General features: G+C 65.5%; 4 protein-coding genes across 4 annotated transcripts in view; 2 read left to right on the top strand and 2 right to left on the bottom strand.

Moving 5' to 3' along the window:
* PFL1_02910 (uncharacterized protein) overlaps positions 1–644 on the top strand; it is a gene marked incomplete at both ends in the record, with an annotated part of 2,795 nt that extends 2,151 nt beyond the window's left edge. The window contains one exon of the mRNA XM_007880422.1: positions 74–644. Within this exon, the coding sequence (XP_007878613.1) occupies positions 74–644 (571 nt within the window). The remainder of the gene's footprint in view (positions 1–73) is intronic.
* Positions 645–1,182: 538 nt separating this feature from the next.
* On the bottom strand, positions 1,183–2,416 carry PFL1_02911 (uncharacterized protein; the record flags this gene model as incomplete). The annotated part of the gene is made up of 5 exons (XM_007880423.1): positions 1,183–1,223; positions 1,331–1,347; positions 1,479–2,056; positions 2,199–2,296; positions 2,404–2,416. 5 exons carry the CDS (start codon positions 2,414–2,416, stop codon positions 1,183–1,185), a joined length of 747 nt encoding a protein of 248 aa, XP_007878614.1.
* A 699-nt stretch (positions 2,417–3,115) lies between these two features.
* Positions 3,116–5,752, top strand: PFL1_02912 (uncharacterized protein; the record flags this gene model as incomplete). The annotated part of the gene is made up of 2 exons (XM_007880424.1): positions 3,116–5,245; positions 5,402–5,752. 2 exons carry the CDS (start codon positions 3,116–3,118, stop codon positions 5,750–5,752), a joined length of 2,481 nt encoding a protein of 826 aa, XP_007878615.1.
* A 530-nt stretch (positions 5,753–6,282) lies between these two features.
* On the bottom strand, positions 6,283–9,672 carry PFL1_02913 (uncharacterized protein; the record flags this gene model as incomplete). Its single annotated transcript, XM_007880425.1, has 4 exons — positions 6,283–6,922; positions 6,966–8,475; positions 8,563–9,485; positions 9,602–9,672. The coding sequence occupies 4 exons, from the start codon at positions 9,670–9,672 to the stop codon at positions 6,283–6,285; spliced, it is 3,144 nt and encodes a 1,047-aa protein (XP_007878616.1).
* Between the last annotated feature and the right edge of the window lie 2,730 nt (positions 9,673–12,402).

The raw sequence follows: 12,402 nt of genomic DNA on the forward strand, positions 1-12,402 counted from the left end.
GCTCGTCTCGCGTCGCGCTCCCGCACCTCGTTGCGGACCCGTCGTCGCGCACGTTGCCGTCGCCCTTCAGCAGTGGGCTCATTCCCACGCGAGACGGCTCGCACCACCCGCACCACGCCCACCACGTCCTGCACCACAGCTTCCACCCCTACGGCGACTCGGGCCACGGCAGGCGCAACGCCCGCAACAGCTCTCGCTCGGCGCCCGCCAGCCGCGCAAACTCTCCGCACGGTTCGCCGACGCTGCAGCCGATCCAGCAGCTGCCGCTGCACGGCACGTCGCACTCGAGGCAGAGCTCCAACGGCGCCAGCTTCAACATGAGCGCCGGCCACGGCGGCAGCAACGACTCGAGCCCCAACAGCGTCTACTCGCAGATCCCCAACGGTTCCGCCAGCGCCAGCAACTCGCCGCGCGGCATCGGTCCGAGCCACGGATCGCACCAGAGGAACAAGAACAAAGGCCTCGGATTCGGCATGACGCCCATCCACGCCGCCGCCAGGGAGGGCGCGCCCACGCTGCCGCCGCTCGGCCAGGCCATTGCTTCGCGCGAGAACTCGCCCGTCAGCATGGTGCTGCCGCCGCCGCTGCAGCGCCACCATCCCGGCGATGGCGCGCCCGAGGTCGACATGGCGCCCCTGGCGTAGACTTCCTCGCAGCCGCATCGTCACTTTTCCTGGCTGGCCAGCCAGGCAGTCTCTTGTATTCGCCTATACGCTACCGCACCACCATCATCACCACCACCTCTTATCGTCTCGCCTCGTCCCGTCTTGCGTTGTCCCTGTAATATCTACTCCCCCCGTCACCCTCCTCGCGCCCAGAGTCGCCTGTCGGTGCTTCGGCCCTGTCACACACACACACACACACGCAGCAGTCAGTCGCAAACCCAGCACATATAGAAGTAATCCCTCGTTTCTCCTCAGCCTGCCCGTCCGCCTGCCCGTCCGCCCGCCCGCCTTTTCGCCTTTTCGCCTCTCGCGTCCAGGAGCGGGGCCCATGAGCGGTCCCGCCCGTCAGCCGAGCTCGGAGCACACGCGGTCACCTAGTCGAGGCTGGCGCCGAACAGTTGGTGGCGAGTCCGCAAGTAGGACGAGTGCCTGACGGGGATGCGATTGCGATCGGAAGGGACCTTGAGGCCCTCTGAGTGTCACGCCGTCTGTTGCAAAGGGTGGGGGCGGGAACCGTTTACATGAAGTCGAGGTCGTCATCGAGCGCCTCGTCACCGTCTGTCGGACAAGGGGGAGGAAGAGAGGAATGGGCAAGGTCAGCTGCCGTCGCTGGCGTCGGGCGCAATTGGCTCACGATCGTGGTGAGTGCCAGCCAGGATACCCACATGCTTTTGTGTCGATGCTGTTGTCGGAGGCGGCACAAGGAGGTGTGAGGAGGGGTCAAGAGGCGGATTGCCGGTCAGTGACGGGCGTGCACGCAGTTAGGCCGGGGCCGGAGCCGGAGCCGGAGCTGGAGCCGGAGTCGGGACCCACATGTTCTTTGCGCTGGCGGTGCCGACCGTCTTTGGCTTGGGTGCGGCCTTCTTCTGACCTCCGGTCTTCTTTGCCTCCTTTTCGGCCTTTGCCTTTTCCTCTGCGTACTCCTTGAGCTTGGTCGACGTCTTTCGGATGTCGACGTCGCGGAGGGCGGAGCAGAGGTTCTTGATGAGGTGCGGGGCAAAGTGCTTGTCGAAGCCGGGCTTGCTGGCGTGCTTCTTGATGAGCTCCGCAAAGATGAGGTCGGAAAAGGCCTCCCAGTCCTCCTTGGACGTCGGGTTGGACGACTTGATCTTGGCCACGGGGTCGTCGTCCGAGATGCGCGAGGCGCCGAACAGGGTGGCGGCGTTTTCGACGTCGGAGCGCAGCTGCGCCTCCTTTTCGCGCCGGCGTCGGTCTGCGGGCGTCTCGTCCCAGTCCTCTTCGGCCGACTCGTCGTCGCCGCCCTCTTCGAGCCTTCGCCTCTCCTCTTCCTCCTTTTCGGCAATCTTTTGCTTGACCGTCTTCTTCTTCTTGGGCGGGATCACGACGGCGGGCTTCTGCTCCGGCTCAGAGTCCTCTTCCTCCCAGTCGTCCTGCAGTGAGTGGAGTCGAATGGACGCGCAGAGGGGAGGGACGGTCAGCAAGGGGGTGCGGAGGCGGAGAGCGGGATTGGACGGAGGCTGCAGCTCGCTTCTCCCGGCGACTGCCTTGCCGTCGAGGCTCTACGAGGCGCACCTTGACCTGGTCTTCGACGTCCTCGTCGTCGAACTTCTTCCTGCCGCCGGTGGCGGGTCCGACCTTGACGGGCTGCGGGACGGGCTCGTCGTCGTTCTCTGCGGGCGGGCCGAGCGGGCAAAGAGGCAAAGAGAGAGACACGGGGGCGACAGAGTCAGACGATGGGGACAGTCGGGCGAGATGGACGTGCGAGGGCTGTACGCACCCCAGTCGCTCATGGTGGCTATGCTATTCGAGAGGGGTGGAAGTGAATGTGCCGGTGCGATGCCGTCGTCGTAGGGTGCGGTTGATGGGAGGAGCAAGGAAAAAGTAGAGTCGCCTGGACGGGGGATGCTGGCGCCAGCTGCCCGCTAACCAGCTACTCCTCAAACGGCCAGATTTGAGAAGGTTTGCCCGCCCCTCTCGCGCGAGAGAGCGGTATTGTAGTGGAGGCCACCCGCGCCGACTCGCGCGCCGACGACAAACAGACACCCCAACACTTCGACACGCCCCGACACCCCACCACCACCACCACCACCCCTAGCCTCTTTCGTCTCTCCGCCAACCCCGCCTCAAGACACCAGGGCTCGCACGCCCTTGGTCGAACGTACCTCGCCATGGACCCGAATCGCCGCATATCCATGACCGGCGCGTCATCTGGCATCCCCACCCGGACATCCGGCATCCCTCGCCCCTCGTCCGCCACCAACGATGCTTCTGGCATACCCCGCCCCGCATCCCGTGCCTCGGCCATACCTCAGCCGACCCCATCGCGTCCCGGATCTTCGAGTGGTATCGCATCAAAGGGGCCCATGGGTAACTACCATCGACCCGCTTCCAGGATCTCCTCGGTTGGCGCAGCTCCCCTCGCATCCTCGGCCGCAGCACCCGCACCATCTGATCAACCCCAAGTAGCTGCCACGCCCTCAGCAAACCGCATGCGCTACTCGGGCATCGGCACGGCAGTCTCCAGCTCCGCCATACAGCGCCAGGCATCGCAGAGCGCTGCGCCCGACAGGAGAACCTACACTTCCGCCGCCAGCCGGGTCGGCCCTCCCTCTGCGAGCCTAGGCAACAGCCTCGGCCTGTCCAACACCGCATCCGGCAGCGGCTCGGCATCCAAGCGCACCGTGTCCGCAGCGGGCATCTCGGACGACCTCGTCCAAAATGGCTCAGCCACAAAGCGGCCCGCCACTCGCCGACTCTCTGCAGACGGAACATCGCCCTTGCTCCTCCAGGCCGACCTCCATCCCGCCCTCACACCACGCCCCGAATCGCCTTCGTACGAGCTCTCCATCCTCCGCGCAAACTACGACCAGCAGCTGCTCTCCGAGGAGCGCAAGTACAAGAAGCTCGAAGAGGACTACGAGGCAAAGTGCCGCGAGCTGGACCGCTACAACAACCAGCGCGTCGAGCTGCTCGCCGAGTGGGACCGCGTGCAAGAGACGCAAAAGGAAAAGGAGCACGAGTGGAACGCTGCCCGCAGGACGCTAGAGGAGGAGCTCATCAAGCTCCGCTCGCAAAACGCCGAGCTCCGCAGCGAGGCCGACGAGTCGCGTGCCAACGGGTCCGGCGTCGAGCTCGAGCTGCGCACCAAGAACACCGCCCTCGAATCGCAGCTCGGACACGTCCGTGCAGAGGCGGAAGCGGCCAAGGCGGATGCGGCGCGCTGGAAGGACGAGTTTGGAGCAGCGCGCGCAGAGGTCGAGGACCTCGAGAACGCCGTCGAGGACGAGAAGCGGCTCCGGATCGAGGAGCGCGAGTCGGCCCGTCTCGGAGGCGAGGAGGGCAAGAAGATCTCCGAGGAGCTCAGCCGACAGACGACCTACGTGAGGAAGCTCGAGGCCGAGAACGCCCATTTGATCGCCGAGAACGGCAGGTTGCAGCACCACGCCAGCAACGTCGAGCTGCTCAAGGAGGAAAAGCGGTCGCTCGAGACCAAGGTGCGCGTGCTCGACGAGTTGCGCGCCAGGCTGGCCGATGCCGAGTCGACCATCCAGGATCTCGAACGCGATCGCCAAGAGTGGCAGGACATCCTCCAGCATGGCCTCAACGGGGGCGAAGGCGAGGCGGCGATGTCCTCTTCGACAGCCGATCTGGATGCGCCGTTGCCCAGGGTCGAGGTGCCGGCGTCGTTTGACCGCGACACCCTGCCCAAGTACCTGTCGTCGCTGCGCGGCTCGCTTGGGGGGCTAGAGGCACGCATCGCCAGCCTCACTGCCGCGCTCGACAAGCTGCGCACCCGCAACTCGCAGCTCGAAGAAGAGGCCAACGACGCCGACGCCAAGCAGCGCAAGGTCGAGAGCGAGTTTGCTGCGCTGCGGACGTCCGTCGCCCGCGCCGAGCGCACCGAGGCGCGGCTGCAGGACGAAATCAGCCGGCTCAAGGCGATGCTCGAGACGTACGAGACCGAGGAGCGCAACCACGCCGCGTCGTACGACGCCGCCAACGCCCAGAGGATCAAGGTGCTCGAGGGCGAGGCGGAGCAGCTCAAAGGCGAGAACCGCAGCCTGGCTGAAGACCTCGAGGCGGTGCGACGCGAGATCCTCACCTTGACGCAGACCAAGCAGGACGCTCAGGCCGAGGGCAACGACATCGACGCGCTCCGGTCCTCGCTGGGCTCGATGACGGACAAGATCCAGAGCCTGGAGCGGCAGCTGGCGGCGTCGCAGGCGGCGTTTGCGCAGCTGGAGAACGAGGCGCAGGAGCTGGTCGCCGAGAACGAGAAGCTCTACCTGCGCGTCGGGCGGGGCGAGTTTGACCAGACGCGCGAAAAGTGCCTGGTGCTCATCGACAACCCGGTCAGCCGGGACCTGGACTTGCGCAAGAGCACGCTCGACAGCCTCAAGCGCGAGAACGAGGGGTTGCTCAAGCGCATCGAGGAGATCAGCGCCGCCCTCGCCGCGTCCGGTGGCGGCGGCGGTGGAGGTGCTGGTGGCTCGTCGGCGGCGGGCGACGCAGATGGCGCGCTTGTGCCCAAGGAGGTGGTCGACAATCTTAAGCTCGACATTGCCGGGCTGCAGGAGAGCATCAAGGCCAAGGATAAGGCCATGCTGCGGCTCAAGCAGGTACGTTTGTCGTCGAACTGCGCCCGAACAGCGCGGCATGCGGATAGAGAATCTCGGTCTTCCGTTCTCACTCTGATCTCCCTTCCGTCCTCCCCCTCCCCCCTCCCCCTCCCCCTCCCCCCTCACCTCTCGCTCGCCTGCCATCCGACGCTGCAGGTCTTTTCGGCCAAGGCCAACGAGTTTCGGGAAGCGATCCAGTCGCTGTTCGGGTATAAGGTCAAGTTTCTGGAAAACGGCAAGGTGAAGCTGACGTCTACGTTTTCGCGGTCATCGTCGCGGGGCACGTCGCTCGTCTTCAAGAGCGACGAGGGCAACGTGGGCGAGATGAAGCTCCAGGGCGAGGCGGTCGAGGTGCACGGCCTCGCCAACCTCGAGAGCCTGCGCGAGTACTGGCTCAGCGGCGTGCGCCAGAGCGTACCCTGCTTCCTCGCCGCGCTCAACCTAGAGCTGTACGAGAGCTGCACCATGGCCATTCGGCGGGCCCGGCAGGATATGGACGAGGATTGACACCGAGGGACGGCAGCGGCACCGAGATCGGCCCTCGGATCCGATTGCACCGGCATGCTTGCCGCCTTGAGACCTTCTGCCCTTGCATCACATCACATCCCATCGCATCACATCACATCGCATCACACCGCCCTGCTCTCGTTTGAGCAAGCTGAGCACGGTTCGAGTGCTTCAGACGCCGTGGGCTGGTAGCGGACGCGCTGACGAGTCGTGGATGCTTTGTGTACAACTGGATGAGGAGCGGGCGGGCCGGGCGCAGGGAGGCCTGACGGGTTGGTATGCATGGCACGCTTTCGAGCATGCTGATGGCGAACGAGAGTCGCATCAGGAGGGTATCTATTGGACCGACCCGCCACCGACATGGAGCAAGGTACCCGGGTCGATCAGCGAGGACGAAGGAGGAGGGGTTGGGGGGAGGATGGGAAGCATATGGAACAACGCCGAGGGGCACATCGCGACCGGCCCGACGGCCGCCCCATCAAGACAGGCAGCCTCGTTGGTTGCCGCTCGTCGTTCTCTCTCGGCGCCGCTCAACGAGGGCGGTCGCGCATGGCGCCCTTCCTCTGCTCGGCCTCGCACATATCGACGACGGAGCGGTATCCGAGCCAGGCGGCCTCCTTTTTCAGCTCGGCCAGCCTCGTCGCCGTCTTCTTGAGCTTGACGCCGTCGACGGAGCTCAGCTGGAACCTGGTCGCCGCGCGCGTTCTCGCGTCGCGGTGGCGCGATTCCTCGGCCGACGAGGATGACGAGCAGGACGAGGATGAGGCCGAGAGGCACGACAGGTCGTCGCCGATGCCAAAGTCGGGGCTGGCGGCCGACATTGTGTAGCCGCTGGGCAGCTGGTCGTCTCGCAGCGCGTCGATCAGCGCGCCGTAGCACTTGGGGTTGCGGTCGAGGAAGATCGAGAGCGAAGTCACGACCGCGCTCGTCGAGAGCGGCATCGGCGTGGCGGGCGAGGCCGAGCGCGACTGCGACTGCGACTGCGCGTGCGCGTGCGCATGCGACGGCCGGGCGATGGCGTCGGGCAGGCTCGGGATGGGCGTGGTGGGCACCGGCAGCCGCGGCGGCACCTGCTGCAGGCTGAACGCCGCGCGTGCCTTTCGCCGGCTGCTGCTCGTCGAAGGCGCCGCCACCGACGACGTCGACGTCGACCGCTCCAGGTCCGTCTCGCTGTCAGCGGGCTCGATCGCGGTGAAGACGATGCCCGGTCCACGATCGCCTTCGGAGGCCGGCAGCTGCAGGCGGCCGCGAGGCGGCTGCCGACGTCGTCTTGCCGCCGCCGGCCTGATGGCTGGGCGAGGGCGTCGGCGTCTTGACGCTGGGTGTGCCGCTTCCCGTGGCTGTCGTGCCGTCGGAGGGCTCCTTGATCGAGGGGAAGCTGTCCTCGTTGTCGCTCTCCCCGACGTCGCTGGGGCAGAATTGCACCGTGTTGCTGGTGCGTCGGCTGCTGCCGGAAGAGCCGCACTCGTTGACGCTGAGGAGGCCCGGGCTGGGGTTCGCCTCTTCGCGCAGGGCTCCAACCAGGGCCTCTTGCTCTTTGAGCAGGCTGTTGATCGCGGCGTTGAGCCTCGAGGACCTGGGCAGTCCCACGGTCGAGTCAGGGGTGAGGGTGCCGCCGCCATCGTCGTTGTGCAGGTTCGAGGACGACGCGGCGTGGACGGAGCCAAGGTAGGGCAGGCCCGACTGACTCGTCCCGGCAGAGTGGGGAGGCGTGCAGAGCTCGGCCGGTGACGAAGCGCCCGTGATGGAGCGCACCGTGCCCTTCTTGGTCGTGGGCCAGAACGACAGCTCGCTGGCGCCATCGTCGTGCTCGTCGGCCTCGGACAGGATCGTGGCGGGCGACGAGGTGCTGTCCATGGCGGCCGAGTTGCCTCCATAGAAGCTGTAGTCGCTATCGCTGGGCGACTGCTGGCCCTCGTACTCGGACGAGGACGAGTCGAACGCCGTCCGTGTCAGTTCGCGACGGAGCGCCTCCTTGTCCAGGCCCCGTGGATCGCCGGTGCTGCTGGTGCCGGTGCCGGTGCTGCTGCTGCTGCTGCTCGCTTCGATACTGCCACGCGCTGCCGCCGGATAGACAGCCTCGTTTGAGAGCCGTGCCTTGTCAATCTCTGCCTGGATGAAGCAAGACAGCCGGCCCTGTCGGCACGAGGGGCTGCAGAGCGTGGCCGTCGACGTGGTGAACCTGCGACCGCCGACGTTGAGTTCGACGAGGACCGTCGGCGAGGAGGCCGAGGCTGTGGACATGTGCGCCCTGCGTTCCACTTTGACGCCCATGACAATGGCTCGGAAGGGAGGCAGGGAAAGGCTCGACGTTGCCACAGACGCCGACGTCTGCCTTGCTACCTCTGCCTGGTGCCTCGACTCAACCTCCGGTCCGGGCTCGTCTCTTGATGAGGCGCTGATGGCACGCGGCTCTGCGCAGACTTCGGGACTGGGGTTGAGTGTTCCCGCCGCGCATGGCACGGGCGGAAGTGACATGGCTGGAGGCGGCCTTGGCGGTGGAAGCGGCGAGGGAGCCGGACCTTTGCGGCCGCGACGCTGCATGGCCAAGGCGGCATTCGACGTGCTCGGCGAAGACGAGCCCTCGGAACGAGCATCCTGTTCGGAGGCCTGCCGCACCCGGGACGGCAGAGCTGCGGCGGCACCGCCGAGGTTGCTGCTGGTGTTGCTGCTGCTGCTAGTACTGACTCGGGCGATCGCATCGTCCGAAAAGAGTCTCGCGGCTGATGGTCGCGGAACGATGCCGTCGATCTCGATTGCGTTTGACCTGGAGATGGACAAGGAAGAGCGATGTTCGCGAGCGGGCTCACCACCGCTGGCGGCGCTGCCGATCTCCTCGAAACGGTGGCCTGGGCGCCGAGCCACGTCGTATCGGAGCGCGGGTGAGGCAGAGCGGCTGCCGGGAAGATGCAGGTTGCGCAGACTGGGCGAAGCTCTGGCAGAGGATGGCGGGTGCGCGGCCGGCGGCGGCACCATCCGCGTCGGCGGGGACGCGGCCGACGAGAAGGCGTTCCTCGATTGCGGGCGCGACGCCGGCAGGCTGCCGGGCTGTGCCCGGCTGTAGGTGAAGCCCGCCACCATGCCAAACTCCTTGTCGCCCCTTAGGGAGGAGAACGAGTCCTGGCTCTTGTGAGAACTGCTGTCGTCCCGCAGCGAGATCGACTCGTGCCCCCGCCTGGACGTGACCAAGTCTTCGCGGCCCAGTGTGAGGGACGCGTTGGCGGCCGACGAGCTGGCCGACCGGGCGGTCGATGAAGAGGACCGAGCCGCGCTGCGCTTGCTCTGCCCGGTGCCGAGGCCCAAGGCGGATTCGAGGATCTTGAGCTCAGTCTTGCCGGCGCTCGATGCCGAATCGGTGCTCGACGTGCCAATCGACTTGTTGCGGGCCTTGGGCTTGGCGGGCGTGCCAAAGAACTCGGCGATCGACTCTTCCAGCTGATGCGTCGAATGACGGCTGCTGCCGCTTGCGCTCGAGGTCGATCTCTTCCTGCCCAGCTTGGAGGCCGACGGGGAGCTGGTCGGTCCCGCAGACTCCTTTGCCTTGGATCGCATCAGCCTGCCGACCAGCTTGTACTTGGACGACAGCTGACCCAGCTGGGAGCCTCCCTCTTCATCGGAGTCCTGGAAGGTGCTCTTGAGCGTCTCCATGTCTTCGGATGGGAGGAGGCGGCGATCTGTCGAGTCGTAGACTGGGTCTATCCCCAAGGAAGGCTGAAGGCTCTCCCGCTTGACACTGGTGGCAGCGGAAGGGGATCGAGGGGAAGCGGGAGCGACGGCGGTCAGAACTCAGAGAGGCTCACGGCTGGATCTGTGGTGGGGTTGGGGCAAAGGGAGGCGGGCCCAACTCACACGAGCATGGCGCCGTCCACGAAGGAAGAGTCGTCGTGGAAGTGGTGCGGAGATGGACGCGTCGCCGTCATTTCGGCATAGCGCGCCTCTAGGGCGTCGACGGAGACAGAAGCTTCGAGGCGTGAGGTGACTCTGAGACTCCGAGCCTTCGTCGTGCTCTTGCCAGGAGACCACTGGGAAAGGCGGGGGAACCTGCTTCTGCGCGGAGACGGCTTGACGGGGACGAAGGTTGGAGTGAGAGGCGCGAATAGGAGCGAATGCTCGGGAGCATAGGGCGGTGGGAGATCGGGGAGCTCCCTGTCGCGGCGCTCCGTGTCGGCGAGGCCTTTATAAGGAGACGGCGACCGACGCCCCGAGCCCGGCGCTGTGCTGGCCGGTCGGAGTGCCAGGTGTCTGATTGCCATGCTGCGAGATCGCTGCAACGGCAGCGGCGGCGGCGGCGGGCGTCAAAAACTGAGCGGGAGGCCGGGGGGGAGGGGGAAGGGGCCTGCAGAAGAGAAAAAGGCAGGATCCGTATTGTCAGTGCAACGTACTTGCATGGGCGGGCGGGAAGTGCATGCTGCCGTATATGTATGAGGGCGGAGACGCACACCCGATTCCTGCCATGGTACGTACACGGCAACGCCCTCTGCCGGGCGAGCAGGCATTCCGGCGTCTGACGTGCGGCGACGAGGCAACGAAAGAAGGATCCAGTGTGACAATGCCATGGTGAGTGGCTCAGCGCTCGCTCGCCCAAGGGCGAGGCTGGGCGCCGTACGACGAGCAAGCGACCCGAGCATCAGAGGGCACATCGACCTGTCTGCGTCTCTATTCTTGATTCATGATTGATGGAGACCGACCTTGGGACGGCTGAGTTTGCCCTTTGTCCCTCGCCATCCTCTCTCTCTCTCTCTTCCTTGCTCTGTCGTGCTGGCCTCGCTCGAGTCGACGGGGCGGTGGCGCGTCAGGAGGCGTCGGGCGCTGCATCGCACGGCAACCTGTCAAAGGGCCCCAACTTTTTGCGCTAGATTTCCGTATCCCCCTTCGGCCGCAGAAAGGCTCAAGGTCATTTAATCGGAGAGACGACGCCCGCGCCATTGCGTTACTACTCTGGCGCAGCGCAAAGCTCAGCTGGCCGCCGCCGTCCGCCCACTCACAGCCAAGATGACCGGCGCCCTTGGATGCGTTGGCTGCAGTATCATCCGAGCAGGGCACCTAGGCTGCCCGGACTCTTCGCCGAGTAGCCGTGACGAGCGGGCGTAGGTGCTGTAGGCGGCGGGCGGGCGGGCGTCGTCGGCGCGGTTTTGAAAGCCTTGCTGTATGTGTGTATGTATGTGTGTAGGCGCAGCGCACTTTACGCAGGAGCGGGCTTGCTGCCCTTTGTCCACGAGCAGGCCCGCCTTTGTGTTTGACTGGCGAGGCATGGTGCCCTCGCTCGCCCACGACGGCTCTAGGCTACGGCACACCTCTCTGTCTCTCCTTCCGTTCCCTGTACGGCAGCATGATATCCGTCTGGTACGTCAGAGGGGCCTGGCCTGCCTGGCGCGGCGCGCTTCCGGTCCTAGCCACGGCCACAGCCCCACTGGACGTGAGGAATCTTGAATCTCACCCAGGGCTTTCACTTACCACTCTGACTACTCTGACTTTCAGCCATCACCGGGTTGTCGCGGCTTCGACCGACGCCGGCTCGGTCCAAGAGCCGATGGGCCAGCAAGCAAACAGGCCGACAGACGGGGCACACAGGCAGGCCAGGCATGGTTGCGGGCAGCGGAAACTCGGCCTGCTCCGAGGTAGGCACAACCCGACAGCGCGCATACGCTGCATGCTGGGCAGTGTGCCTGTGCCTGTGCCTGTGCCTGCCGAGCTGCCCGTCGAGGGCGGATTCCTTCTGCTTGGCAGCGGACATCGAAGCCGTAAGAGTAGTCGTTCTCCACACCGCATGTGACCTCTGCCTTCCACGAGCGAGCACATGCTGCTTTTCGATGATCGTCGCTGCTGCCTGTCGATCCCCGACCTGGTACATACAGTAGCCCGCCCGCTTAGGGACGACGCCGGTAACTACCTGCCTGTAGATCACGCTCGACGAGCCTGCAAGGACATGATCCAGCATCGCAGGCGAGCACGGCTCAGATCGAGGGCTGGAAGCCAGCCGAAGCGACTCACCCCCGCGTCGCTGCTGCAATATGGCGATCAAACACTCTTTCTGCATCGTCGCCGCGCCATCATCCGAGCGGCGCTGTTATCCAAAGCTCCTCGACGACCCCTGGTGGACTACTTCCATGGCCGCGCCGCCGCTCTGACGGTCACAGCAAAGAGGCGGCCGCAGGCGGGGCCCGACATCTGTCACTCTCGTGGTTGTTCCAAGAAGGCGCCCTGCTGCCACTCATCCTGTACGCACCGTCTCGCTTCCGGCAAAGAAGCCATCCCGACCGCCACACTACTTACTAGTACTCTTTTTCCAGGAAGCCGGCGCCGGAATGGGAGGTCAATGCCGTGCGCCTGGCGTGGGAAGTCCCCACCGCTAATGTATGGCGGGCCGTCGACGGACAGTAGAAGCTTAATATGGCGAAGTCCTGCCACTGCTAAGATAGATCGAAGGACGGGCACGCCCTCGAAGATATATTGGAGCGCGCACGGTGCCGAGATCCGCGGAGAGCTCGCGATCACGACGGGAGGTAAGGCCTGCGTCGCCCGAGCCGTGAGCTGGATGGCCACCTTCGGCAGGGTCGCGTGTTGGGCGTCAGTATCTGCTAGCTAGGCCGCCTTGGCGATCAGGTCTCGGGGAGGAGACGGGCTTACCCGAATAGCGCCAACTCTCTGTT

Source organism: Pseudozyma flocculosa (assembly GCF_000417875.1).
Source record: "Pseudozyma flocculosa PF-1 unplaced genomic scaffold scaffold00008, whole genome shotgun sequence".
NCBI lineage: Eukaryota > Fungi > Basidiomycota > Ustilaginomycetes > Ustilaginales > Ustilaginaceae > Pseudozyma > Pseudozyma flocculosa.